The sequence below is a fragment of the Perognathus longimembris genome, chromosome 1, assembly GCF_023159225.1.
Source record: "Perognathus longimembris pacificus isolate PPM17 chromosome 1, ASM2315922v1, whole genome shotgun sequence".
In the NCBI taxonomy this organism is placed as follows: domain Eukaryota; kingdom Metazoa; phylum Chordata; class Mammalia; order Rodentia; family Heteromyidae; genus Perognathus; species Perognathus longimembris.
The window spans coordinates 72,770,184-72,798,046 of NC_063161.1; the positions used below are offsets into that span (position 1 = coordinate 72,770,184).

The window sequence follows — 27,863 nt, forward strand, 5'->3', positions numbered from 1 at the left end:
AGGAGGCTCTGCAGCGGTCTCCTCGGCAGCTCGCCTGCGCTGGTGTGCTTGCACGCCCACCAGCAGTGTGTGCAGCCTGCCAGCAGTGGTGAGTGGCCATTTGCCGATGGTTGCCGATTCTAACCGAGGTGACGCTGAATCTCAGCGTGGCTTTCACTGATTTGCATTTCCTTTGTGGAACTTGACATGGGGTGCTCAGGTCACAGAGGGGAGGGGCTTGTGCTTCAAGTTCAGACCCAGGCAAGGGTCTCTCTCTCTCTCTCTCTCTCTCTCTCTCTCAATGGTGACCTCAGCCTGTTTCCCCTCGAGCCACTCCACCTCCACCTCTGCATGACTGTGTTGAATATGGGCACCATGATCCGGGCCACCTGGTGGCTGTGGGGAAGGGTCATTCTGGGCCTGATTGCCCTGACGGGGGTCCTGGCCCCAATGTGAGCCCCTGGGGCTCTCGCAACTGCCTAGGGTTCTCACGTGGGATTTCTAGGCTGCAGCCTGGGGACAAGGTCTGGGGCAGAGTTGGGGCCCCCAGCAGTGGCCAAGCTGAGAGAATTCTTCCTCTCTGAGCTGTGTGTGGCCTGAGCCTACGGTGGCAGAAGACACCTCTGAGCCATGAGGGAGGGCTGGGTAGCCAAAGTGGGCCAGACCAGCTTGGGCAAAAATGTGAGACTTAGATGAAAAATAATGCAAGCTCTGAAGGACTGGGACTGTGGCTCAAATGGAAAAGCACCTGCATAGGAAATACTGGGTGCTGAGTTCAAATCCCAGTATTGCCACTGAAAAGGAGGAAATGAAAAGAATCTTAAGACCAGCAACCTGGGGGGCTGGAGACTCAGCCAAAAGAGCCATCAGTGGACATGTATGGGAGAGAGGTGAGCGAGGACATGTGAGGGGACAGGTTAGCAAAGACATGTTGGGGGGACAGGTGAGGGAGGACATGTGCAAGGGAGAGGTGAGCAAGGACATGTGGGGAGACAGGTGAGAGGACATGTCGGGGGACAGGTGAGACAGGACATGTAGGAGGGACAGGTGTGGTCACCTGAGGGGTTGCAGAATAGATTCTCAGGCCACAGTACCATCATGGGACAGGCTGGTTACAGAAAAGAAGGAGAGAGAGAGAGAGAGAGAGAGAGAGAGAGAGGAGACTCCATCTCAGCTGTTCAGGGCCTGAGGCAACTTGGGGACAGTTTGGGGGAAACAACTGAGATTGGGGGAGCAGACAGGCGTTCCTGGGGTCCATACACCAACCTGTCCCTCTTTCCCGCTCCTGTTGGGTGCCCAGCACTGTTTCTGCACACGGGGGCCCGTCAGGCTGCTCCCCTGGAGGGCCTGGCTCTTCCGCCATCCCTGGCACTGGGCACATGGCAGGGGTGGCCCCCACCGGTCGCACCCTTGTTCTTGTCCGCCTCACAGCAGGAGAAGGGCCAGCCTGGAGTCAGTCAGGCGGCCAGGCCAGGTTTCTGGACATCTCTGAGGGGGGCCATGATGGTTCCAGGAGCCAGGAGTTGACACTGGGCGGGGGGGGGGGGGGGGAGGGAATATGGGGCAACTCCAGAATAAAACAGTGATTCTCCCTCACATGGAGCTTGGCCTGGGCGGTGAGGGAATCCCAGAGGCTGGGGCTGATGAGCCCCCCTCCAACCTGCTCCAACTAGCGCTGGGGTTCTGGACGAAGAACCCCCCAAGCCCCTCCACGGCTGGGGACAGACGTGAAGCAACCCCTGGCAAGGAGTGGGTGGGGAGGAGCCCCGGGCCAGGGTCCAGGCCGGCCGGGCCCAGCCTGGGCTGAGCCCCCCGGTGCCTGGCGCGGGCTGAGGCGGGAGACACTTGGCCTTTCCCAAAGCCCTCTGGCGGGCAGGGCGGGCCCCTCCTATCGCCCCGTTACTTCATCTATTTTCCTCTCGCTGATCCTTGTTTATCTTACTGGGAATGGAGCCGCCGGGCAGCAGGGGCCAAGGAACGGCCAGAGCCTGGGCTGCCTCCAGCTGCCCTAGCCCCTCACCTCACCTCACGGGGGCCAGGGCACCTGGGGCTGGCCAGCCACCGCGGCCCTGGCCCAGCCTGGGGTGTGGAAGCCATGTCCGGGGTGGACGCTCGCACTCAGGCTGTGCGGCCAGCGGTGGATGGAGGGCCCCTGGCCTGCCGCTCTTTATGTGTGCGCCCTGGAGACGGACCACAAAGCTCGGGGAGGTACCTGCTACCCCACCAGCACCCCCTCGGCCCACTGTGCTGGCCCCAGGGGCCCCTTTTTAAAAAATCATTTTTTGATAAGCACTAGAATTGAACACAAGGCCTCATGCTGGCTAGGCAGGTGCTCGACGGCTGAGTCATGCCTCCAGCTCCGTTGTTCGTGGGTTATTTCTGAAGTAAGGCCTTGCTTCGGGCCCAAGTGTGTGTCTGGACTGGGATCCGCCTATTTTAGGCTTTGTCGTGGCTGGGATGGCAAGTACCCACCAAGCACTCCTTCCACTGAAGGCAGTCTCTTCTGCCTGGGCAAGCCTGGAACCACACGCCCCCCCCCCCCCCCCCCCCCCCCATCACAGCCATCTCTGTAGCTTGGGACGAAAGCCGTGAGCTGTGACATCCCTGACTGGGAGTTGAGAAAGAATATTAGGAGCTTTTCCTCCTCTGCTGGTCTCAAACTGGAATCCTTCCACTACCTGCCTCCCAGATAGCTAGGATTACAGGTGGGAGCTACTGGCCCATGGCTCCCTGAGGTCCCTGGCTGGGTCTCCGAAATCTCATTGTAGAGGAAGATGGAGAGGGGCCCAATGCTTCCCAACAGCTATTGTGCTCAAGGCTGGTACTCTACCCCTTGAGCCACAGCTCCACTTGCGACATTTTGGTAATTAACTGGAGATAAGAATCTCATGGCCTTTCCGGCCCAGGCTGGCTTCGAGCCATGCCCCTTAGAGCTGAGCCTCTGAGTAGCTGGGGCTGTAGGCATGAGGCACCAACACTATGTAGTACAAGGGGCCTAGAGCTTGAGATCCCTAGTGCTGAGGTTACAGGCATGCACAGCCATACCCGGTGGTCCTCGGGAGTTATCCAGACCCGCCTCAGCCCTGACCCTTAAGGATAATCTCAAGGTCACAAAGCTGCAGGGAAGGCGCTGCTGGCTGCCATCTGACGTGGAAAGCAAGGACCTGAGAAGGTGAGTCCATTCCTAAAAGTCACACAGCCATGAGTGACTAAGCAAGGCCTGAGCACAGCCTTCCCTGCCCTCTCCCTGCCCTCCACTTCCTCCCTTCCCTGCCTCTGTGGTAGTTCCCTTCAGATCCTGCTGCAAAAGGGACCCACGTCCCCCTGCGGAGCCTGGAGCGGGATGAAGTTATCTGTGCTGGAGAAGATACTCCAGCACAAACAGAACCATTGACCCCTTCCCAGCTTCCTGCCACGCCCTGGGCTGGCAGCCCCACCACAGGCCTCCTCGGCTGCCCCCGTGCCAGGAGACCGAAGCCTTCTCCCTCCCCGAGGGAGCCTGTGCCCTACCTTTAAAGCTGTCAGGGTGTCTGGGATGGAGGCTGCATGCGTATTTTATCCCCGGATGCCCACCGCCACCCTAAAGAGGCCTTTGTGGCCATCGTCCCCTCTTACAGAGCCAGGGCATTGGTTCTGGCCTGTCCAGACCCCTGATGCACCCGTATGGATAGGGCAGGGGCGATTTGACTGGGGTCCATGTGTCTTCTAGGGTTCTGCAGCCAGGTCGTGCACGCCTGCAATCCCAGCCATGCTCTAGGCAAAAGCATGAGATCCCATCTGAAAAGTGAAAAGCATCAAGGTGGGCGTGGCTGGCCAGCCAGAGGCCCGGGTTCTGAGGCCGAGCCTGGGGCACGGACTACACACAGGCCGGGCCAGAGTCTGGAGCTCACATGGGGGGCAGAGGGACGCTGTGAGGCTGGCGCAGGCTCCCACTGCCCCCGGAGCCCAGCCCTCCCTCCCCGTGTCTTCCCAGGTCAGGAAATGGCCCCGCTGCCTGCCCAAGGCTCGGGCCAGCCCTGGGGGAGGCAGGCGTGGCCCTTCCTGTCCTCGCCCGCTTTGTCCACTGCCAGGCCCTGGACTCTCACTCCAAGGTAAACGCCCGCTCGCCTCCTGGCCCAAGCTGTCCCCAGCCCAGGCCGCTGCCCACCGACCCCAGGCCCAGCCAGGCCTTCCCCGCCTCCAGCCTCCCCTCAGCCTCCTCCTCCAGGCCTTCCTTGCCTCCTGCCCCCCTCAGCCTCCTCCTCTGCTCCTGGCAGGAGTGGAAATGGGGCCACCTGAGCCACGCCGGCTCCACACTGACACCCTCCCTCGTCCATGCGGCTGCACCCCACCCTGGCACCCCTTCCTCTACCCAAAGGGCTCCCACGTGTGGCTCCTCCCCCTGGAGCCCTTCCCCCCATCCCTCAGGGGGCCCTGGGGCCTCACTTTCTTGTCCTCTCCTAAGCATCTCAATTGTCTCCTTGCCTTCACACTGGACAGGCAGATGTGCAGAGGGCTTCTGTGTGAGTGCTGGTCTTGGGGCTTGAACCCGGGGCCTTACACTGTCCTCAGCTCTTCAGCTACCACTCTACCACTTTGAGCCACTTCCAGTTTTCTGGAGGTTATTGGAGATAAGAGTCTCACGGACCTTCCTGCCTGGGCTGGCTTTGAACCAGGATCCTCAGATCTCAGCCTCCTGAGTAGCTGGGATTACAGGTGTCTCCCAACACCCAGCCAGGCTGAGGACTTTTGATATAAAGAATTAAAAATGGAAAAAAGTAAAATCCCCAACTCTATCTTTAGAATTCAATTTTTTTTTCTTCTATTAGCCTATACTAACAGTCTGAGCGTCTCAGGGCCCTTGGGCGTTCATCATGGACTCCTCTCAACACCATGGCCGGATGACTAGTTTTTCCCTATTTTGAGGTTGGCCCCTGAGTTCCAGACAAGCACTGAACCACTAGAGCCACGGCTTCTACTTTGTGTCTGTTTTCATTTGCTAATGTTGCCTCGGCTGGTCTTGAACTCAAGTTCCTGCTTCCTCTACCTCTGCAGTGACTAGGGTTACAGGTGTGCACGGTACCCGGCACCTCCGTGTTTCCTCACAGAGTGGACCTGACCCACTGCAAAGTGTGTTGCTGAGCTCACAGGCCACTCCGAGGAGCCATGGGCTCCACAAGTCCATGTTGACCCACCAGCCCGGCTTGGAAGGCGTGGAAATGGAGCTGAGTCAATGAATGGCAGTACTGAGAGAACAAAACCTATTCGGTCCTGACACTAAAATAGACGGTGGAATTATCAAGCCAGGCACAGTAGCGCATACCTGTAATCCCAGCCACTGGGGGAGTCTGAGGCAAGAAGATCACCATATGGAGGCAAAGTGATCTAAATCTTACCTCAAAACCCAAATAAAAATGGTAGGGCTGGGAATAAGGTGGCGGAGCTGCGGCCAGGCCGGTGTGAGAGGCCAGGTTCCAGCCCAGGAAGTCTCGACTTGACTTTGGAAGAAACTGAGCACGGATGATTGACCTTGATGGGGTGTGTCTGAGAGCAACAGAGGGACCCCAGCTCTTCTGGGGGAGACGACTTCTGGGAGATGAGGTGGCTGGTGGGGACCTCGAAGGGCAAGCTGAGCAGTGCCTGCCCTTCCCCATCACTGAGGGTCTTGAGGCTGGAAGGGGAGACAGGCAGAGGGGAAGGGTTGGCTTCTGGAGGGGAGGAAGGCAGCTGGAGTGGGGGAAGGCAGTCAGAGGGGAGGGAATGGCAGCTGGGGGGGGGGGACAGCAGCCAGAGGTGTCATCAAGAACCTGCATCCCCCTCAGGGGCAGGGGTGGGGGTGACAGATGGCCTGGGTCACACCCTGGCTCTCAGGGAGCTGCCCTGGTATGGCTGGGTGCCCCAGGCTGGGCAGCAGGGTGGAGGGGTGGAGAGCCATGTTCCCCGCCCGGGCCTGGGAATGTCCGGGCTGGCCCAGGGCCCGGCGGAGGCTGGTGAAAGGCCCACTTACCATGACGGATGGGGGCCCCGCCAGGCCACGCCAATTAGGCAAGATGGAGTGCCAGGCCAGGCTATAAATATCTGGCCGCGGATGGGCCCAGGAATGTAAATGGCGGTGTGGAACAGGCAGGAGAAAATGTTCCACTTAGACAGGATGGGTTTGGGGAGGGGGAGATTCACAAAACACGCTGTTCCCTGCACCCCGAGTTCAAACTGGATGTCTGCAAGGCTGTTGAGGCCGGGTGGGGGCCGCCAGTCCCTGTTCCAAGCGCAGAACAATGCTGAGCCCCACCCGCAGGCTCGGGGTGCCTGGATGGTTAAGGGCGCACAGCCGGCCGGGTGAGAGCTCACCCACAAATAGATGCACTCCCCCGACCTTGGCTTGTCCTTCAGAGCGACAGTGACCTGTAAGATGGAACCACTGCTCCCTTGTAAGAGTCCACGAAGGCCTGGGGGAAGGGAGCCTGCAAGCCTCAGGCTGCCATTGCTCAGGACTGTGGAGACCCCAGCCCCCCAGGCCACTGGAGCCTCGTGGGGTCTGAGCATGGTCCTGGGCGACACTGCAGGGAGTCACTCCACTTTGACACTGCCCATGAGCTACAGATGTGAAAGAGAGGGCCCCAAGGCAGAACTGGCCCCCAGGGGCCCAGGCCTGGGAACTGGGCCTAGGGGGCCAGGGCTGTGAGCTCGCCAGTCTAGGACTGGGTTGGCAAATGTCTTTCAAGGGCCTGGCATGTGCCTGGCACTGTATACTGGGGCTGAAGCCACAGGCACAGGGCCAGGAAGGGGTCTGGACTTCCAGAAAAGGTTCTCACGGGAGGCCAGAGACAGCACGGGCTCCAAGCCCACTTCAGAGCCAGGAAGAGCCAGGCAGACCCCAAGATCCAAGCGGGACGGGGCCGAGCAAGGGCGGCCTGGGGCTAGGCAGGCAGGGCAGGCCCAGCATGCACAAGGCTGCCCCCACCAGCAGGTGGCGCCCTGCTCAGCTGGGGCAGGGTGAACCTGAGCTCCCCAGCAGGGTAAGGGGGTGACTTGAACCTCAGGGTTCCTCTCTGCCTGGCCGGGGGCAGGGGCAACTGCAGGGTCCTCTGCTGTGATAGACTTTGTGAGCATTGTGGCTAGCCACAGGAGTCCAGGGCATCCAGACAGAGGGGCCCAGGCCCATGCCCTGGGTCTGCGAGACTCCCCAAGGATCAGCTGGGCCCCGTGGTGCACGCCTGTAATCCCAGCTACTTGGGAGGTGGATATAGGAGGATCTCAAGTTTGTCCAGCCCTGGGCAGAAGCAGGAAACCTTACCTTCAAAAATATATAAATAAATAAACGAAAAGCTAAAAGACAAGGGGTATGTGTGGCTCAAGTGGTAGAGCATCTGTTTCACCCGAGCAAGGCCTTGAGTCCAATCCCTAGTGAGAAAGACTCTAGCAGGGAATCATTCCGTCAGGAGAGCCGTGGGGTGAAGGGTGCTGAGGGAAGGGGCCCCGTGTGGCCCCGAGGGAGAGTCCAGAACTCCCTGGGGTGCCTAGGGCCATCTGGGGTGCAGCTGTCCATGTCTCCATCTCACACGTTAGGTAGAGGCCTGTAGTGCCCTCCCGCAGGGCCGCCAGCCACGCTGTGACCCATGATGGCCACTGTGGCCCCCTCTCTCCCCACCCCTTCCCTCCTGTGGGCCACGCATCACGTGGCTGGAGCTATTCTTCCTTCCTTTCTTTTCCGTGCAATTTCTCTTCTCACTCGGAAACTTATTTAAACACAAAACTCCTCTAGAAATTGCAGGGATGTGGGGCAATGCGTACCAACGCTTTTCCGGGCAGGGGGTGGGGGGTGTGAAGAAGAATTCCACGCATTTCCTCCTTGCTGCTCTCGACTTGTGATGAGCCGTTTTTGCCTGCAATCCTCGGATCCTCGGTGCTGATGTGCCTCTCACCCCGAGCTCGGGGGCCTTGGTGTTTCCTCATTATGGAAGTTGGCTTATTGTGTGTTACATTTTATATAGGATTGGTTCTTCCATACAACCATTGCTGCCTCCTGCTCTGTTCCAGGGGTTTGTGTTCCTACCCTGGCTCCAGGACCTCGCTATTAAATGATTGTTCCTCTTGAGCCGGTCTTATGAAAGGCTTTATAGTGTAATAATTAGGATGACGGGCTTTGAAACCCAATTGGCATCAGCGTTTTGCCACTTAATAACTGCTCAACCTGGGACCGGTGACCTTGCAGCTCATCAAGGGCAAAATGGAATCTTTGGAGACTAATAAAATAATAATAATCATTCCCTTCACAAGTTCAGAACAAGCTGGGAGCCTCATAGATGATCCGGTGAGACCACAATTCAGCATCAGGCATCTTCTAGAGCTAGGGGCTAGAGACGTGGTTCAAGGGGTAGATTGCCAGCCGAGCAAGGAAGTGGAGCCAGAGCAAGGCCCTGGGTTTGGATCCCGGGACGGGCCTGTCCTCCATGGGGTGAGGACCGGCCCGGCCAGCACAGGCCCTGTCTGCACGCAAGGCCCAGCACTGTCCCACTGGCTTGGCTGAGGACAAAAGCCAGAAGCCGGGGTGCCGCGGAGGGAGTGGGATGCCCAGAATCAGCCTGGGGCTGGGGTCAGGGGTCATGGCAGACCCAGAAACTGGTCTGAGTTCAAGTCAAGACTCAGCTCAGGGGAAGAGGCAGGGAGGGTCAGGGAAGGCTTTGTGCATACAGGGGAGCAGATAGTGAAAGATAAGAGCAGGGCCCCCCCCACCCCAAGCCACAGAGGTCAAAGGTGAGCTCTCCCCTCCCCCCCATTCTCCCCAACCAGTGGTCTGACCTGTGTCCACTTCCATCCAAGAGTTCTCCAGCCCACATCCCACTCTTCCTTCAGGCCCAGGCCCCCCCTCCCGCCAGTGAGGCCCAGAGCCGAGCCCCACCCGGCCGGGGCGAGGGTGAGAATTCCAGCCCGAGTCCCTGTGATGTGGTCACGGCGGAAAAATGTTAATCAAACCTTCTCCTTTCCTTCCCAGGCCGGATTCCTAGAAGACAGGAATTTATGGTGTGAGAGGCCGCGCGCTGCAGAGCCCGCCCGGGCGGCCAGGCACTTACCCAGCCCTGAACCCCAGGCCCACACTGGGGCTCAGCCAGCACCCCTGCCCAGCCTGGGGGACCCTTGACTGGAAGGAATGCCCCTTCCCAGAGACAGGCTCTGCAAAGCCCTGAGTCCCCCACTCCACATGCATCTCCACCCAGCCAGGGGACTCAGGGCAGTGCCCCCCCCCCCCCACCCGGGAGCCTGCCAAATGTGAAGACTGGGTCTGCTGTGGGATTCAGGGTGCTGACCGGGGAGGGGAGAAGGCAGCTGCACTCCACAGGAACCCCTCACTCCAACACGAGCCCCCCCACCAGCGCTGTCCAGGGCTGGGGTGTCGGAGCACCCACACACCTGACGTTGAACCTTGTGGGGTATTTCACACTCCAGGAGCCCACCAGCAAGTGGGGAAAGGGACCATGCCGCCCGCTTCCTGAGGACCACAACTCGGTTCACCAGGAGGACATGGAGGTGGGGGGCACCCAGAGTCCTCACATGCGCAGAGGCCCCAATGTTTATACCTTGGGAAGACTTTTCATATAAATAAATTCTCAAATAAAATTTACAAAAAGGTCAGTCTTTGGCAAGCTGCGCGTCTGGATTCCAAGCTTAGGAAATGAGGCTCTGTCCTGTCCTTCCAGGGTTTCTGTTTCTGTTCTCTCTCTCTCTCTCTCTCTCTCTCTCTCTCTCTCTCTCTCTCTCTCTCTCTCTCTCTCTCTCTCTCTCTCCCTCCCTCCCTCCTCTCTCTCTCTTTTCTCTCTCTCTTTCTTTCCCCCCCCCCCATTTCTGGGGCTTGAGCTCAGTGCCTGGGTGCTGGCTGTCCTTGAGCTTTTCCTCTCAAGGCTGGTACTCTACCACTTGAGCCACAGCCCAAGCCTTTTTTTCTAGCTTTTTACTGGACATAATTGTCTCTCAGAATTGTCTGCCCGGGCTGGCTTTGAACCGTGATCCTCACCTCTCAGCTTCCTGAGAAGCTGGGATTATAGGCGTGAGCACCAGTACCCCGCGTCTCCACTTTCACCCTGTGCCTTGAGCAGAGGGAGTCAAAGCCTCGGGCTTCTGTTTTATTTTTCAAGCCTCTGTGGTCCCGCAGCACACAGGTGGCACTTGACCCACGTCCCTCGTGGATGCCGGAACCACGGCCTGTGCTCCACGGCCTGCGCTCACCTCCTATGTGCTGGGTGCTTCCTGCACCGTGGGGCTAGAGTCAAATACCATCAGGGTCTGTCTTTTACACTTCCAGGAGTTATTAAGTACAATGGAGGACACTAGATTACTCAGACACCAGCACTGCAAGATCCTGACTGTGGGTTTGAAAGCAGAGGCAGCTGAGACTGTGCCAGCAGCATACACAGTATGGACCCACTAGACAGGGGGAGATCAGTGCTGGGTGATCAGTTCTGGGTGATCTGTGAGGAGAGTTCCATGCTGAGTGATCTCTGCTAGGTCATCAGTGCTGGGTGATCTGTGCTGAGTGATCTAGGCTAGGTGATTGGTGCCGAGTGATCCACGCTAGGTGCACAGCAGGTTGAGATAGCAGGAGAAATATTGTCACACTCCTCGGGACAGGGAGGACTTGAAGCATGGATTGTTTATTTCTGGAATGTTCGGTGTTTCCAGCCTGCGGTTGACCACAGCAGACCACAAGCGCAGAAAGGACAGCTGGAGAAGAGGGGTCAAGTGTGTTCACCCAGCCACCCAGCCCCTCCCCAGGGACAGCAGAGAAGGCAGAGATGGTGACAGGGCTCAGGGCTGCTTCCGTGCTGCCTCTAACCGAGTTTGAACTCAGGGCCTTGTGATTGCTCCCAGCTGGCACTCCACCACTCGAGCCTCACCTCCAGCCTTGCTTTTGTTGCTGGCTATTTTGGAGAAAAGAGTCTCACAGACTATTTTCCGCTCAAGCTGGCCTTGAACTGCAGGTCCTCCAGATCTCGGCCTCCTGGGTAGCTAGGTCAGCCCCCCGTCCCGTGCTCTCTGCCAACACTTGGGGTCCTCCTGCTTGCTGATGGGGGCCGTGATGTGATCCTGAAGTTTTGAGAATCCAGGTTGGGGAGGCCTTAGGAGCCCAGGGCCGGGGAAGAGCTGTGAACAGGAACGCGCTGCACCCCAGCCTTCGGCCTCAGCCTTATCCACAGGAAGCGGCCTTCCTCCTGGACAGGACGCGGCGGGCCCTGCCCCAGGCTGGCAGCGGCCCCTTCCCGTCCTCCCCGGGGGAGCACGCCATCCCACCTTATCTTGCCTCAGCCCGGCAGACATGAGGTCAGGGCTGGGGGCCGGGACGGCTGGGGTCAGGGCCAGGGCAGGGGTCTTGGGCCAGGCTGCCTCTGGCACCCAAGGCGGGAGGGGAGCACAGCGGCCTGGGTGGGGGAGCACTCCCACCGGCCTCCGGAGTTGAGTCTGGGTGAGGGGAGCAGGGACGGGGGTATCGGACCTCAAGGTTAAATCTGCAGCCCCGAGACGCCATCACTCCCCGCTCAATCCTCTGTCATTTTCCTCTCTGCAGCCCCGAACCTGCCAGAGACAATCACCAAATGTGTCCCCATCAGGACAGTGCGCGCACTGTGGGGCTGTGACAGCCGGGGCCGGGAGGTAAAGTGTGAGGTGGGTCAGTCAGCCAGCACACCCCTGCTCAGGACTGGAGGTGCGGGCTGAGGGGCTGAGGGGCTGGGGCCGGGGAGGGTCGGGCTGTGCCCTCAGGCCCGTGGAGTGCTCGGAGCCCTTCCCAGCTGTGGGGCCTGTGGGTCTGTAATGCACCCATTTCACAGGCATAGCATACGGGGGCCAGTGCCCTCCTGTGAGTGGAACTGGACCTGGGGTGACCCCAGCCCATGCTGGCCAGTCCCTACAGGGAGCCCCAGTCTGGCCTGTGGGCCCCACTCTACCTGGGGAGCCAGGTGAGGTGTGATGAGCCTGGCAGAGTGGGGGTGGGGGGGCTGACTTACGATGCCAACACTGCTGGGAACTCCAGGTGAGGTCAACAGTGGGAGCCAGGCACCCCGGTACCAGCAGGAGACATGGAGACTGGGAAAGGCCGAGGCAGCCATGGGGGGGCCGGGAGCTTGAGTGGGCCAGGCTGGGCGCCGCCATTCCACCGCCTCAACGCAGCCTCCACCAGTCTTCCGGTGTCCTGGACACCTGGGCCACAGTGTCCACGCCTCCCACCACTTCCTCCACGCCGCAGTCAGGCCCTGGAGCCCTGGGCCTGGGCCTGGGCCTGGTCAGAGGCCCCTGCCAGTACCTCCTCCCTGCCTGTACCTCCTCCCTGCCTTCCGTCCTGCTTGTGCCCGGCTCTCCTGGCTGCCAGCACTTCCTGCTTGTGCCCACGACTCCTTGCTGCCCCCGGGCCTTTGCACCTCTGGTCCCTGCAAACTAGCGCCTCCTCCCACTTCCTCCCCCCACCCCCATGGGTGCCCAGGCCACACCTTCCCCGAGCCTCCGTTTCACCGCAGGGCTGTGGCTCCTGTGGCCTTCCCTACTCTGAGGCAGGAGGATGGAGTTCCAGGGCAGGCCCCCCTACATAGCAAGGCCCTGTCTCCATTTTATTTCATTAATTTATTTATTTGATGCTGGTCCTAGAGCTTGATCTCAGGCCTGGGCGCTGTCCCTGAGCTGAAGTGCTCAAGGCTAGCACTTTACCATGTTGAGCCACAGCTCTATTTCTGGCTTTTTACTGCTTAATTGGAGATGAGTCTCATGGACTTGCCTGCCCCGGGCTGGCTGTGAACCTGGATCCTCAAATCTCGGCCTCTTGCGTAGCTGGGATGACAGGTGTGAGCCACTGGCACCCAGCTTCTGTCTCAAACTTTAAAAATAAAAAAAAAAAAGGAAGGAGGGTGGGAACGTCCGGCCTTGGCCTGGACAGTCTGTAAAATGCCACCCTGCCCCCAGCACCCAGCTAAACCCAGCACAGGCCCCGACAGCACCATCTCCTTCCTGTCCTAGCGCTTGGGTCCACCTTGAAGGCCATAGCCATGGGCCCTCTGTCCTTCCGTGTCCCCACCACTGCCCTGGTGCCCCAGGATGACCCAGGAAAAGGAGTGTTCTCCCCTGGGACACAGGCCCAGCCCTCAGGGGCCCTCCGATGAGTTTCCCTGGAGCTCCCAGGTGGCCAAGGAGAGAAGAGCAATGTGCTGCACTCTTAAAGGCCTGGGCAGTCCTCAGACAGGCTGGGCCCAGGCTCTGAGGGCAGCTGACAATCTTCCAGGGAGGAAGCCCGGAAAAGCGGCAGGACTGTGCCCAAGGAACAGGCTCGGAGGGGGTCTCAGAGCTGAGGTGGCCGCAGCCCCCAGCCCGGGGCAGAGAGAAAACAGCAGCGCCCCCATCTCTTCTGAGTTCTGGGAGTCTGAGGTCTGGGGGTTTGGTCTGGGTTTTGCTGATTCTAGAACAGAGCTGTTTTCCTTTCACTTTCTTGCTTCACAGCCGATGTGCTACAACTTAAGCCATACCTCCAGCCTGGATCTGGTTTGGTTTGATTTGGTTTCTTGCTGGTTATTTTAGAGATGAAGTCTTGGGGACTTTTCTACCCCAGCTGGCCTCGAACTACAATCCTCCAGATCTCAGCCTCCTGAATAGCTAGGGTGACAGGGGCCCCAGTGAGCGACCTGAGGTTTAGTGGGCCCCTTTCTGAGCAGTGCATGGAGCATCTGCCCGGGGCAGGGGAGGGGGCCTGGTGGGGTCCACAGCAGGGATGAGGGAAGGCCCTGGCTCTCTGGGCCTCTCAATTTTAACTCCCCCACCCAATGACCTTCCAGGCTGGTCAGCTGGAGTCCAGAAGGGACACTGACCTTGGTGTTGGACTTGGGTTTCTCAAGCCGCCGGGTGACCCATCCTGCCAGCCCCCAGCCAGCCTCGTTTGCCTTGGCCTGCAGTGCTGCCAACCCGCGGGGGCCTGGGGTCTGGAGGAGGGCACATCCGGCCTCGCCGTCTAAACAGCCCTGAGGCCCCAAGGCTCCGGGGCCCAAGGGGAACCCAAAATAACAGCAGTGTCAGTGTCCCTGCAGACATCCCACCCACAGGCCTGGGGCCAGGGGCGGAGCCAAGCCGGCAGCACCTGCTCCATGAGCAGGGGCGTGGGGCGGGGGAGGGGGGGCATACAGGGGGCTGTGATCAATGACCCCAAGAAAGAAATGGGGTTCAGGGAGGAGAGCCAGATCCCCAAGCCCAGATAGGAATCTGGGATGGGGGTCCAGAAGGGTGTCTCAGGGCAGAATGGGGGACACAGCCCCAAGGCGGCGGGGACTGAGAGCCCAGGAGGAGGGATGGATGCCCGAGTCAAGCTAGGGACCCTCGCCACACCCCCCAGCAATCGGGTGCAGACATCTCATGGCTTTGTCACCCCAAAGTTCCTGTGGCTGGCAGGCCCAGAGTCCCGTGAACCCCAGCAGGGTGCTGGGGCCACCCTCTTGCCCGCATCCCCAGGGTGAGCCGGGTGCTGGACTGCCCGCATCCAGTGACACATCCACAGCCCCTGGCTCCCGGGGTGCCATCCAGGTAGGCTCAGGACAGGGCTCCAGCCCACTTAGGGGTGCCATCCTGTGGCCATGACACCCAGCCAGTCCTCACTCGACCTCAGCTCGGCCCCCAGCTCTGGCCCTGGACGGGTCATGTCCCAGTTCCCAGGGGTGACCGGAGCTGGGAGCCCGCGCAGCCCTGGCCCTGGGTCCCGGGGCTGGGCAGGCCTCCCCGGGCCTGCAGGCTGATCCCTGGCTTTCCTGAGAGCGGCTCTGCTGTCCTTGGCCTGGCGCCTCCACTGAGCCTGGCACAGGGCTCAGCACAGTCCAGGATTGGCACAGGGCAGCGAGGGAGGCCTGGCCACAGTCCAGGCAGGCGGCGGACATCGCTCAGACACGGAACATGGCCTGGCGCAGGCAGCAGTCCCGCACCCCTTGGGCCCCCTGGTCCTGATGGGGGTGCAGAGGGTCCTCCTGGCCCACCTGGCAAAGGGAACACAGGGTCCTGGCTTCCCAGGGAGAACGAGCTGGAGCCGAGCCCACAAGGCTCCGCCACACCCGGCGTGGGGCCCAGCTCCTGGCAGGGGCACAGAGGATCTTCCATGAGACCCCCTGAGCGCTGGATTCTTGGGGTGGCTGGGAGCCAGTGAGTGGTGGTGCCACAGGGAGAGCCGTCGCTGACACCCCAGGACAGAAACTCTCACCAACCACCCAACCCTCTCCAGCAGGGGACACTGAGGCACAGCACGGTCACATTTCCCAAGGACGAAGGACTCCTAGGGAAGCAGCAGGGATGTAAGCCCGAGTCCTGGGGGCTGGAACCTTGCTTTGAATCCCTGGAGAGGAGGCAGATGGACAGACAGTGCAGAACAACACAGCCCACAGACAGACCCAAGGACCCACTCCTGTGTGAAGCCCACACTCAGAGCACTTTCAGGACTGGAGTCCCCCCAATCTCAGCCTAGAGGTAGAGACCTGAGGGTCACAGTTCAAGGTCAGCCAGGGCAGGAAAGTCCATGCGAGTCCTGTCTCCAGCAGAAACACGGGAAGTGGAGCTGTGGCTCAAGTGGTGGAGCACCAGCCCTGCGCCAAAAGCTCAGGAACAGCGCCTAGGCCCTGAGTTCAAGCCTAGGACGGGCACTTAACAAACAAATGTGATTCGATGTGATCACTGCCCTACTAATTCTGTATGTGGACTCCAGGCATCAGGAAATAACACACTTTGTCTCCCTCTGTGAGTGTGGGGAAGAGCCAGTACCTTGTGCATGCACCACGAGCACTGACCACTGCTCAGTGGTCACCCCAGGCCAACAGTTCAGACAGGGTCGTGCCACACTAGGTCTTACTCACCCCCACATTCTCAATGCCCAGTATAGGGCCAGAAATACAGCAAATGTTCACTCGATATGTGCAGAACTGTCCAGTGTGGTAGTGCATACCTGTAATCCCAGCACTCACCAGGCTATAGCAGGAGAATGGGGAGTTTGAGGCCAGTCTAGGCTACAGAGTGAGACTCTGTCTCACAAAAAGAAGATGAAAACAAGAAAGAAAATAAAGGAAGGGAGGAAGGAAGGAAGGAAGGAAGGAAAGAAGGAAGGAAGGAAGGGAAGAAGGAAGGAAGGAAGGAAGGAAGGAAGGAAGGAAGGAAGGAAGTTGGGTACTATAATCATAGCTACTTGGGAAGTGGAGATTTGAAGATAATGCTTCAAGGCCAGTCCTGGGCAAAAAGAAGTTTGAAAGACTTTATCATAACCAATATCTGGGCACCATGGCCTGCACCTGTAATTCCAGCTACGGGGGAAGCACAACGGCTGGGTACTGTGGTGTGAGCACCTGTCACCCCAAGGACAGGGGAAACACAAGTAGGAGGATCCCAGCTCAGGCCAGCCTGGGCCTCAAGCCAGAGCCTCCCATGAAAATAACCATGCAAAAAGGGGCTGGAAGCATGGCTCAAGTGGTAGATACCTGCCTAGCAAGGGCAAGGCCCTGAGTTCAACTCCCAGCATCACAGACAAGGGGGAGGAAGAGGAGGAGGAGGAGGAGGAGGAGAAGGAGGAGGAAGAGGAAGGGAGGAGGAGGAGGAGGAGGAGGAGAGGAGGAGGAGGAGGAGGAGAGGAGGAGGAGGAGGAGGAGAGGAGGAGGAGGAGGAGGAAGAGGAGGAGGAAGAGGAGGAGGAGGAAGAAGGAGAAGAAGAAATGTCTCTCTGTTCAATGGATAATACGTGAATTTCCAAACCCACTTTACTAATCAATCCCTGAGCCCCCTGGGAACCTGGACCAGACCCAGCGCATCAAAGGCAGCACCGCTTACTCCTGGACAGACATTACCCATCAACCGTGGTCATATGATCACATTTGATAGCAGATAACCCAGAATCCTTTTTCTCAGGCCATTAGACTCCACAGCTGATGGAGCCCCTTTGTGGTCCAGGGATGGGGTGAGCAAGTGGAGGATTAGAAGAATAGATAGGGAGGCTTGTGGGGTTCCTCTTGCAGTCCAGGGGGCCCTGGAAGAGGTGAGTTTGGGGAAGGAAAGCCCTGGGTTGGGGAAGGGATGGGGGGCCCCGCCTTGCTCTCCAAGTCCTGGCAGATGTCAGAATCCGCTGTGAGCCTGTAAACTGCAGGCCTTGATTGATTCCAGGGCAGGAGGGCAGGGCTGCAGCCAGTGCCTAGGTTGCAAGCGGCTCAGGTGGGAAGTGCCAGCCTGGAAGAGCCCAGACGGCAGCTGCCCTGACTGCTGAGACCTCGGCCTTGAATGTGAAAAAGTTTCCTAACATAAAGCAGAGCGTTTCTGCACGCCCTTTGGGGAGGTAAATATTCCACAGCACTTGGAAAATGCACTGACCAGGAGAGACAAGCTTGAGACATCTGAAGTCCCTAAACACCAAGGACTTTGCCAGGCATTGCGGTGCACATCTACAATCCCAGCTAAGGGGAAGGCGGAGGCAGGAAGATGGTGTCTGAGGCCAGCTGAGGCAAAAGCTTCTCCTTGGGTGCTGGCGGCTGCTGGCCAGCACGGTGTTGTCTGACCTGGAGACATTCGTTGGGGTCTCTGCCTCAGCCTTCAGGGGTTCCCCCCCACCTGGGGGCCTCCTCTGAGTCTTGAGGTTCAAATCTCCTCACGGTAACTTTGTATGACGCCCTTGTACCTGATCCCATGAGCAAAGAGACCCCATATTTCCAGACACGGGGTCCAGGACTTGATGGTGTTTTGGAATCTGGTGACAGGAGGCCCTCGAGCAGATGCACACCTGTGTGTGCGTGCACACACATGTGCATGCACACATGCACACTTCTTCCTCTTCTTCCTCTCAGGCCCCGCCCTGAGTACCAATAAGCCTGGCTTTCCGGAAGGATGCTGGCCTCGATCTAAGGTCCAGCCTCAAGTCTGGGATCTGCCGCTTCTGGGCTGTGGGACTCAGGGAGGTCGCTGGGCCCTTCTGGGCCTCCGGCTTCATGGATTAAAAAAACAGGAGCCAGGGGGATTTAAAATATGAGTCTGCTTCCCATTCGGGTTTGCAGTGGTCAGCAGGTAGGGAGACTGTCACCACAAGAGCAGATTTAGAACCAAGTGTGGTGCCACATGCCTGTAATCCCCTGTGCTTGGGAGGCTAAGGTAGGAGAATCAGGGCTTGAGGCTACCCTGGGCTTCAAACTCTGTCAATTAAAAAAAAAAAAACAACAACAGAAAAGACATGGAGGGCAAGGAAGATGAGAAGGGAGAGGAGAGGGAAGAATAGGGAGGGAGAGAGAAAGAGAGAAAGATTAGGCTGCAGGCCCATGCAGAGCCTTACACCCCTCTGACACGCCGACCTTACACTTGCTAGGCTCACATATGGCTTCTTTCTTTTCTTTTCTTTCTTTCTTTTTCTCCTTCTTTCCTTCCTTCCTTCCTTCCTTCTTTCCTTCCTTCCTTCTTTCCTTCCTTCCTTCCTTCCTTCCTTCCTTCCTTCCTTCCTTCCTTCCTTGTCAGTTGTGCAACTTGAACTTGTATCCTGGATGCTGTCCTTGAGCTCTTTGGCTCAAGGCCGGCACTCTATTACTTTGAACCACACTTTCACTTCCGGTTTTCTGGTGGTTCATTGAAAATGAAAGTCTCACAGACTCTCCTGCCTAAGCTGGCTTTGAACTGTGATCCTCAGATCTCAGCCTCCCGGGTAGCTAGGGTTACAGGCATGAGCCACTGGTGCCTGGCTTCAGCACACATTTTGCTTCCATATATACCATCTTAAAGTGGAAAAATCAGAAGTCCAGGCCTGGTCTGCAGGGACTCTAGTTTCCTGTTTTATTCTCTTCTGTTCTATGCAATCTTGAGATGTTTTCCCTGATCCACAACGTGGGCGTTGGGCCCCAGGAGTGGGCCACAAACTGTTTGCTAACGTCCTGGGGAGGGGGCTTCCTGCTGCCCCGGGCCTGTTTGTCCCCAGACTGCAGGTACACGGGGCAGTGTTCTCCCTGTCTGCCTCCAAAACCACTGCCCAAAGGTCAGCAAAGACTGGGCACCAGGCACCGCCTGTAATCCCAGCACTCAGGAGCCAAGGTGGAGGATGGAGACTTCAGACCAACCTGGACCACCGAAGGAGACCTGGTCTCATAAAGCCAAGACAAAAGGGCCCAGGCCCTGTGACTCACGCCTGTAATCCTAGCTACTCAGAAGGCTGAGCTCTGAGTGTGTGCCAAGTCGCAAGACCACCACCAAGAAGACCACCGAGACTCAGACATTCCGAAATGCAAAAGCAAGGCAAGGCTTTATTTAAGCGAGCTGCAGCTCGGGCCTCGTCCTACCCACTGACACAGCGGAGGTTAGGAGGGAGCCCCAAGCTGTGATTACACAGGGCTCATAAAGGCAAAGAACAAAGTTACAACAATCAGGTGTTCAGGCAAGATTAGGATACAGGTACAAAGCATTCCCAGCGGTTAGAGTTCTAGACCAACTGGGCCCTAATGGGCTTGTCCTGGGTCTGCTCACAGGGCCTGCTTATCTCAGGTTCGCGAGGTAAAGTGGGGTTCGCGTGGTAAAATGGGGTTCATGTGGTAAAATGGGGCCTGACTTCAAAGTCTGGCACTTCATGAGGATCGTGGTTCGAAGCTAGGCTGGGCAGGAAAGTCCATGGGACTCATTGCCAATGAACCACCAGAAAGCCAGAAGTAGAGCCATGTTTCAAGGGGTAGAGCATGAGCCTTGAAGGAGAAAGTCCAGGGAGAGTGCCCAGGCCTTGAGTTCGAGCCCCGGAAGTGAATGCAGAGCGCAGGACCGAGGTAGCAGGGACCCTGGCCCCCTCCCTGCATGCTGGCTGCAGCACCCCCCCACCCCCCCACGACACCTTAGGATGGGACCTGCTAGCCAGCTGGCGTTCCGGGCATGGAACTGCCAGGGCAGGGGGGAAGGGCAGAACGTGGTGTGGGGATGGAGACAGGCAAACACGGAGGAAGAGTCGGCATCTGCAGGCCTTGGAAGGGCTCCTGGGCACGCAGCACAGGGCGTGCAGGGCGGGAGGCAGAGGCAGATAAGCCCCAGGGCCGGGTGCCAGCACGGCAGGCAGGGGCAGGCCGGGGCAGGCAGGGAGCCCCAGCTGCTGTGCCCACTGTCTGCCAGCTCAGGGGGTCCCAGTGCTGCTGGAGATCAGCCCCAGGCCCCTGGAGGTGCCCAGAGTGGGGAGGGCAGGACCCTCCTGTCCAGACGCTGCCCAGGACCCCTGCTCAGCCCCCTCCCTCCCAGTGGGTGAAACATCTCAGACTGGGCAGTGGCCACAGTGCCCTTGAACGACCTAAGCCTGTGCCCTCTGGAGACTCAGCTCCTCACATGCATGGCTCCGGAAGTCTTCCCTGAACCCCTTCTTTCTTGTGCCTTTTCAAGCGGCCCCCCACATGGGAGGACTTCAGGGGAAGTCATGAGTTGGAATTAGCTGGAAGCAGGGCAGGGGTGGAGGGAGACCAAGGGAAAACTCTTTTTCTTCTTCTTCTTCTTCTTCTTCTTCTTCTTCTTCTTCTTCTTCTTCTTCTTCTTCTTCTTCTTCTTCTTCTTCTTCTTCTTTTCATGTGCCAGTTCTGGGGCTTGAATTCAGAGCTTAGGCCCTGTCCTTGAGCGCAAAACTGGTGTTCTACCACTTGAGGCACAGCTCCCCTTCTGGCTTTTTGGTGGCTCATTGGAGATAAGAGATAAAAGCTACAGTCTTTCCTGCCCAGGCTGGCTTTGAACTGTGATCCTCAGCTCTCAGCCTCCCAAGTGCAGGGATTACAGGTGAGACACGAGCACCTGGGGATGAAACTCAGGCCGGCTCCCTTCCCCGTGGCTGGGCCTGTACTTCCAGGCCTCACAGCCATGCACACAGGGGGAGGGGCTGGGGGAGTTCAGGAGTGGCTGTCTCCAGGAGACCCATGGATTTGGCTGTTAATGAAAGACGCTAGAACAGACTCCACAACTGGGCAGGAGTTTGTGGCCCACCGGCCCGCATGACGGGCTCTGGGGGTCACAGGGGCTCTGGAGGTCACGGGGGCCCTCGTTGGCTCCTGCATCCCCAAAGAAACTCCTCACTGCACTGTTCATAAACCCCGTCCCAATGGAGGCGCACTTTGTATGTCAGCTGAAGGGGAAGGCAGTTCTAGATGCTTCCATTCTTGGTGCCCTTGGTGTGTGTGGGGGAGGGGCTCAGAGTTCTCAGCTCTTGATGTTTCCCCCTGGAATCACACCCCCTTGCACACCCCGGCTCACACCCCGGCTCACAGCCCCCCTCGCATTCCAGCCCGGACCCCCTCACACCCCAGTTCACACCTCCTTGCACCGGGACTCATACCCCCTTACACCTTGGTTCACACCCCCTTGCACTCCAGCACACACACCCCTTGCACCCCAGTTCACGCCCTGATACATCCCGGCTCACACCTCATCACACCCCCGGCTCATACCCCCAGGGTCCCAGACAGACCAATGACTTGCAACACAGACAGCTGGGCTGGGGGGGGGGCAGCTGGCGAGAGGGGGGACAGAGTGGGAACCAGCTGCCTGGGCCTGAATTCCCAGGTCAGGGGGTCTCCACCCCTCCCCAGCCCCCACTGTCTGTGGCACTTGATGCCATGCCCCACTGGTCCCACCCCCATCCCGCACCCCAGTTCTTGATGGTGCTGGGATTTGAACTCAGGGCCTCCTGCTTGCTGGGCTCTGTGGTGGAGCCACACCTCCAACCTGTGTTTGTGCATTTGGTTATTTGTGTGTGTGGCTTGGGAGAGGGAGTGTCAGTCCTGGGGCTTGAACTCAAGGCCTGAGCATTGTCCCTGGCTTCTTTTTGCTCAAGACGAGCTCTCTACCACTTGAGCCACAGCGCCACTTCTGGCTTTTTGGTGGTTCATTGGAGATAAGACTCTCACAGGCTTTCCTGCTCAGGCTGACTTTGAACCTTGAGCCTCAGCTCTCAACCTCCTTAGTACTGGGATTATAGGTGTGAGCTGCTACAGCTCAAGTACAAAAAGTTCTGAGTACAATGTAACATATTATTGAAAGTAAGTTTGCTTACCTTTTCTTCTCTGGAGCCCCTAGAGAGTTTAAAACCAAGCCAGATGGGGAGGGAGAAAAGTGGGGGGAAATGAGGGAGGAGATAACAAGTTGGATAAGAAATGTACACACCGCCTTAGGTATGAAACTGTAACCCCTCTATACCTCACTCTGACAAAAAAGACATGGAAAAAATAAAATAAATAAATAAAACCAAGCCAGATGCTGATGCTGATGACTACAATCCTTGCTACTTAGGAGGCTGAGATCTGAGGACCGAAGTTCAAAGCCAGCCTGGGCAGGAAAGTCCGTGAGAGTCTTCTCTCAAATTAACCACCGAAAAACCGGAAGTGGTGCTGTGGCTCAAGTGGTAGAGCGCTAGCCTTGAGCTGAAGAGCTCAGGGACGGTGCCCAGGCCCTGAGTTCAAGCCCAATGCCCATGTGAGACAGACAAAGAGAGAGAGAGACAGACAGACAGACAGACAGCAGAAGGGAAGTTTAAGACCTGCAGAGGGCATGTTGGGAAGGGCACGGTCTGGGTGGAGTGGTGGGGGGGCAGGGTGGTATGCCCAGGGCCTCTTCTCTACCCTGAGGTTCTGCTCTGGGCTGGGGCTCTGGGCTGGGGCTCTTACCCTGTCCTGCTACTAATGCTGCTTCAAGAGAGCGTCTGCCCAGCTGGTGTTCATTTCCTTCCCAAACCTCAGTTTGGCCCCAGTGAAGATTCCTGTTCCCCCAACTAGCGTAGCATCAAACGCATTTCCTTGATGGCTGCCTGGAGGGCCTTCGTTCTCACACAAGTGTGAATGACTACCAGCAGGTCTCCAGCAGCCCTTCGGCTGTGCCCATGCTAGCCCCACCGCCTGTCTACCCCTCAGGCAGCCAAGGGCAGGATGGTGTGTGGGCTACCTCTCCCACAGACAATCAGTTCTTGTGGATTTGATGGCAGCCCCTGTAGGGATGCCTAGAACTTTCTGGAATGCCTGTTAGTGGAGATCTAGGATGACGTGGGATCCGGGCCCTGGCAGCAACCTGAAGTCTGCCCCAAAAGCGCCCTCTGCACCCCCCAAGCCCCATCCAGGCCCTGGAGTTAATCATGCGCTGAGCACGAAGCAGTCTTTGATCCTGGAAGCCAGTCAGTCCATGGCACTGCTCCCCATCCCCAGAGATGTTGGGCCACTCCCCTGGCACCCCGACTCTCCTCCCTCGCAGCAGGCTCATCCCAGGCTTAGGACCTCCGCCATGCAACCTGACTGAGGATGCAGTAGCTCAGCAGGAGTGGGGCCCAGGCCCTGAGAACCTCACACAGCTACCACAGTGCACCCCAAATCCACGTATCACCCAGAAGCAGAGCCATCACCCTCTCTCTCTCCATTCCTGTGTTGTGTGTGTGAGTGTGTATATGTGTGTGTATGTGTGTGCCAATCATAGGACTTGGACTCAGGGCCTGTGCACTGTTCCTGAACTTTTTCCCTCATGGCTGGTGCTCTATCACTTGAGCCACAGCTCTATTTCTGGCTTTTTGATGGTTCCTGCCTAGGCTGGTTTCAAACTATGATCCTCAGATCTCACCTCCAGAGTAGCTGGGATTATAGGCGTGAGCCACCACACTCCACTTAGTTCTGAGTACTGGAGTTTAAAGTCAGGTCTGCACATTTCCTTGAGCAGGTGCTCTACTACTTGAGCCATGCCCCTGGTCTTCCCTCTTTCTTTCTTGAGACAGGGATCTTGCTACATAGCCCAGGCTGGCCTCAAACTTGTGCTCCTCCTGCCTCAGCCTCTCCAGCGGCTGGGATTACAGATACATACCTCATCATCCATCTTTGGAATGACTCTTCTAGCAGGTGCTCATGGTCCAGAATTCTGGGGTCCCTCTGTGACTGGAGACCCTAGGAGGGCCAGGAGATAGCCAGCCGGAACACAGCTGCTCCAGGAGTGGGGGGAGGGGGGCGGGAGCCTGCTGGCACCTCCCAGGGCAGGATGGCCATGCAGATGAGACTTTTTTTTTTTTTTTTTTGGGTCCTGGGCCTTGGACTCAGGGCCTGAGCACTGTCCCTGGCTTCTTCTCGCTCAAGGCTAGCACTCTGCCACGTGAGCCACAGCGCCGCTTCTGGCCGTTTTTTTCTGTATATGTGGTGCTGGGGAATCGAACCTAGGGCCTCGTGTATCCGAGGCAGGCACTCTTGCCACTAGGCTATATCCCCAGCCCCAGATGAGACTTTTTATACAGAGGTTTGTGGTGGTTTCTTTTTCAACATTTTAAATTTATTTCTTCATTTCTTGCATTTGAAGTACTCTTCGATGACATCCTTGGCCTGAGACTCTTTGTCATAGTCCTTAACCACGACACAACTGCAACCAACCACTTTACGGGGTTTTCCCTCTCGATCTATTTTGCAGAGGCCTACCCACTCCCCTAGTTTTTTGTTGTCATCGACCTTAATAAGGTTGACTTGGTGCTCAGCACAAAGGGCCTCCACCAACTTGACATGCATGGGCTCATTGCAGTTGGATGCAAGCACACACAGATGTGCTTGGCACTTGTCTAAGGCTTTGGCAGCTTCGCGGATTCCACGTGCTAGGCCGTCGTGGATGAGGGCGGTCTTCAGCACCTCTTGTAAAGCTGTATTAACGTCCATTACACCTCCAGCAGCAATGCCTTCCTCGGCCATGGTGGTGGATTGCGGGTGAAGCGGAATCTTGAGAGCACCCGAGCCTCCGCCTCCGCGCGGCTTGGCGGCGGCAGGGAAAGAGATGTGGTGGTTTTTTTTAATCTGGCTGACACGGGGCAAAAATAGATGAGTCCATTTTATCTATATTTACAACAACCTTCCCAGGTAGGAATAGTCAAATAGCAAATTAAAAATGATTCCATTAAAAGAAAAAAATTACTAGAAGCCAGGTGCTGGTGCCTCACACCTATACTCCTCCCTACTCGGGAGGCTGAGATCTGAGGATCATGGTTTGAAGACAACAGGCAAGGTCTGTCCATGAGACGCTTACCTCCCGTGAACCAACCAAAAGCCAGAAGTGAAGCTGTGGCTCCAGTGGTTTAGAGCCAGTCTTAAATGAAAAGGCTAAGGGATAGCACCCAAGCTCTGAGTTCAAGTCCTAGGACCGGAACCAAAAAAGAGAAAAAAGTCAGCCGGGTGTAATGGTGCATGCCTGTAATCCCAAACCTTAAGCAGACGGAGGTAGTAGAATCTGGAGCCCCATGCTACCTTGCTACAGAGCAAAACTCTGTCTGAAAAAGACCAAAGAGCTTAATCCTAGCTCTACCTGGGCCAATCCTAGCTCTCTCTGAGCCTGCACTCTTGGCACCTGCGCTGGGCCGCTGGATGGGGGGTGGGGGTGGGCGTTGACCCATCCCTGGATCCCTGGGGCAAGAAGAAGACCCCAGGACACCCGGCCTGAACCCCCAACCTAGAACAGGTAGCCCGATTCTTCCCGTTTCACATGCTCTCTCACTAGTGTGGGCTTGGAAGGATGTGACCTTCTCTGACCTCCTATGCCTCTCCCTGCTCCCCCCCCCAACCCTAGGGTCCCCCTTCACCCTTCACCCTTCATGGAGGGACACTGGCCAGGCTCTGGTGCGCCTGGACCTGCCAGGCTGTGCCGGTGCAGCTCGCCCCCTCCTGGTCGCTAGAGGAATCACAGCCCTGGACGTTCCCAGAGACAAAGGTGTGTGTGCACATGTGCATGTGTGTGCATTCGAACCATGCACACGTGTGATTTGATGTGTGCATACGTGCAGGTGATGTATGCGCACATGGGAATGTGCGTGTGCATGTGTGGTGTGTGTGCATGTGAGGATGTATGTGTGTGCGTGAGTTGCATATGTGTGCTATGTGTGTACGTGTGTATGGACACCAGGGACTTCTGGGCCCAAGGGGGCCGCTGGGGGTGACCCCAAGCTAGTGAGGAGACCAGGCTTTATGCCATGGGGAAGGGGCTGGCACCCCCTGGTCACAAGATACAGGTGCAGCCTGCCAGAGCCCTGAACATGCGGGTCTCCTCTGTGCCCCAAGTGTCCCTGAGGAAGGCCTTCGCCCCTGGACCGCAGCCCCCTGGCTCCTGCGGCATGAACCCCACACCTGTGGGGTTGAGCCTTCAGCAATGTGATGGCTCCGGAAGGCATTGGGACACACTCTGTCCCCCAAGACGCCCACCAGGCAGCGCCAGCCTGGCGTCCCCTGTCAGCCCTTCATCCATGAGCCCCTGGCCTACTTCACCCCAACTCCAGTCAGGACACAGCCTGTCTGTAGCCAGGCCTGGGGGGGCCGGGTGGGGGCGAGGCGCGGGACAGCTGGCCTGTGTCCCCACACTGGGCCTGGGGCCCAGCCGGAGGGGCGGGGCCTGGCCGCTGGGCCTTGGCTGGGCCGCAGAGTTTGGCGGCCGGGCCGGGCTGGGCCGGGCCCTCCCTCCTGCTTCCTCTCCCAGACGGAGCTGGCAGCGCGCCCCTCGCACTTTCGGGCGGGATCCGGGCCAGCGGGCCAGAACAGCCACAGAGGGAAAGTGGGGAGGGGGGGGGGGCGCGTGTGCGCGTGTGCGTGTGCCTGTGTGTGTGTGTGCGTGCGTGTGTGTGTCTATGTGAAGGGGGAAAAAAAATCCCACAGTCGGGGCAGACCCAGCCCAGCAGGCTCGTGAGCGGGGCCTTTCGTAACTGCCCCCTCCCTGTGGCCCCCTCCCCCGGCTCCCCCTCCACCCGCACCCTCCCTCCCCGCCAAGGAGCCTGCAATTAGGCCTTGGGGATAAAACGAGGTGCAGAGAGCAGGCTGGACTCATTCCTCCCCGAGATGGCGGGTCTGTCTGCAGCGGCCCAGCACCCCGGATTCCTGCTCTTCTTCCTGAGCCTCCTACACCCCGCGCAGCCTGGAGGTAAGGGACCCCACACCCCATTCCCATCCCCATCCCCATGCCCACAGGCCCGGCCAGCCAGATGGCTCCCCTAACAGGAGGCCTGGTGGCTGGACGGGGCCAGAGGGAGCCCTGTACCCTAAGACCTCCCTCCCCGCTGCAGCTAGCCCTGTGCTCAGTGACATCCCACCAGACAGACACCCTAAGACCCCTGCTGCCCCCAAGGGCTCGAGGGAACCCGGCTTTCCCAGGGGTGCCACCGGCGGGCAGCCACAGGCCACCCACACCCCCGCCACCCTGGGGAGAGGATGCTGTGTCTGAGCGAGCAGGGTGACTTCAGTGGGGTCCTCATCCCCTCAGGAATCAGCCCCCCCGCCCAAGGTCGAGTTCCCGTGGGATTGGAGAGGCTGTGGGTGGAGCTGGGGTCCTGAGCGTGCATGCGTGTGCGTGTGTGTGTGCATGTGTCAGGTGTACGGGCGTGCCTGGCCCGCAGATGCTGAGTGATTGACAGCAGATGCTGGCGCTCTAGGGTGCAGGCTGGGATGCAGGCAGGTGTCAGAGTTCCAGACTGCACCAGACACGTGGGAGTGGAGTGTCTGGGGTGGCGACCCGGGGTGCAGAGCCCCATGAAGACGGCAAGCTGGGGACAGGGTCCCCACCCTTCCACATGGAGCTGGGTCCTGTAGGCTCCCATAGGGGGTGCTGCGGTGGGGGACCAGGGCGCACTGGAGGGGAGCAGCTGCTGCTTCTGCAACTGGTGAAGGGGGCGCTGCTGGGGTGCAGGAAGACCCCATGTTCCTGGGCTGGGACAAGTGGGGTGATGGGGACTCTCCTCCCCCAAGCACAGCCACATACACCTGTCTCCCCTCCTTCCCAGGAGCCTGTGTGTTGTCATGAATCATGGGAGGAACCCAGAAATGTGAGAATCATTCCCTTCCCAAGTGGGAAAACTGAGGCTCAGCCAGCCCCTGATGGAGGGGGAGAGATGTCTGAGCAGCTCGTTGGTAAATCAGCCAGCTCGTCTTTCTTGGTCAAAGGACAGGGAAACCAGCATTGGTG

The 27,863-nt window shown here is 58.3% G+C and overlaps 2 protein-coding genes across 5 annotated transcripts in view; one reads left to right on the top strand and one right to left on the bottom strand.

The window, feature by feature from the left end:
• Nucleotides 1-24,220: 24,220 nt before the first annotated feature.
• Nucleotides 24,221-24,624, bottom strand: LOC125368395 (40S ribosomal protein S12-like). Its single transcript, XM_048369352.1, has one exon. The coding sequence runs from the start codon at nt 24,617-24,619 to the stop codon at nt 24,221-24,223; it is 399 nt and encodes a 132-aa protein (XP_048225309.1). The 5' UTR covers nt 24,620-24,624.
• Nucleotides 24,625-26,548: 1,924 nt separating this feature from the next.
• Eln (elastin) overlaps nt 26,549-27,863 on the top strand; it is a 30,212-nt gene continuing 28,897 nt past the window's right edge. For 2 of the 4 annotated variants that reach the window (XM_048369330.1, XM_048369342.1), the window contains exon 1: nt 26,549-26,825. In XM_048369330.1, the coding sequence (XP_048225287.1) occupies nt 26,744-26,825 (82 nt within the window). In that variant the 5' untranslated portion in view covers nt 26,549-26,743. The remainder of the gene's footprint in view (nt 26,826-27,863) is intronic. The other 2 variants (XM_048369323.1, XM_048369336.1) reach the window with 1 other exon arrangement.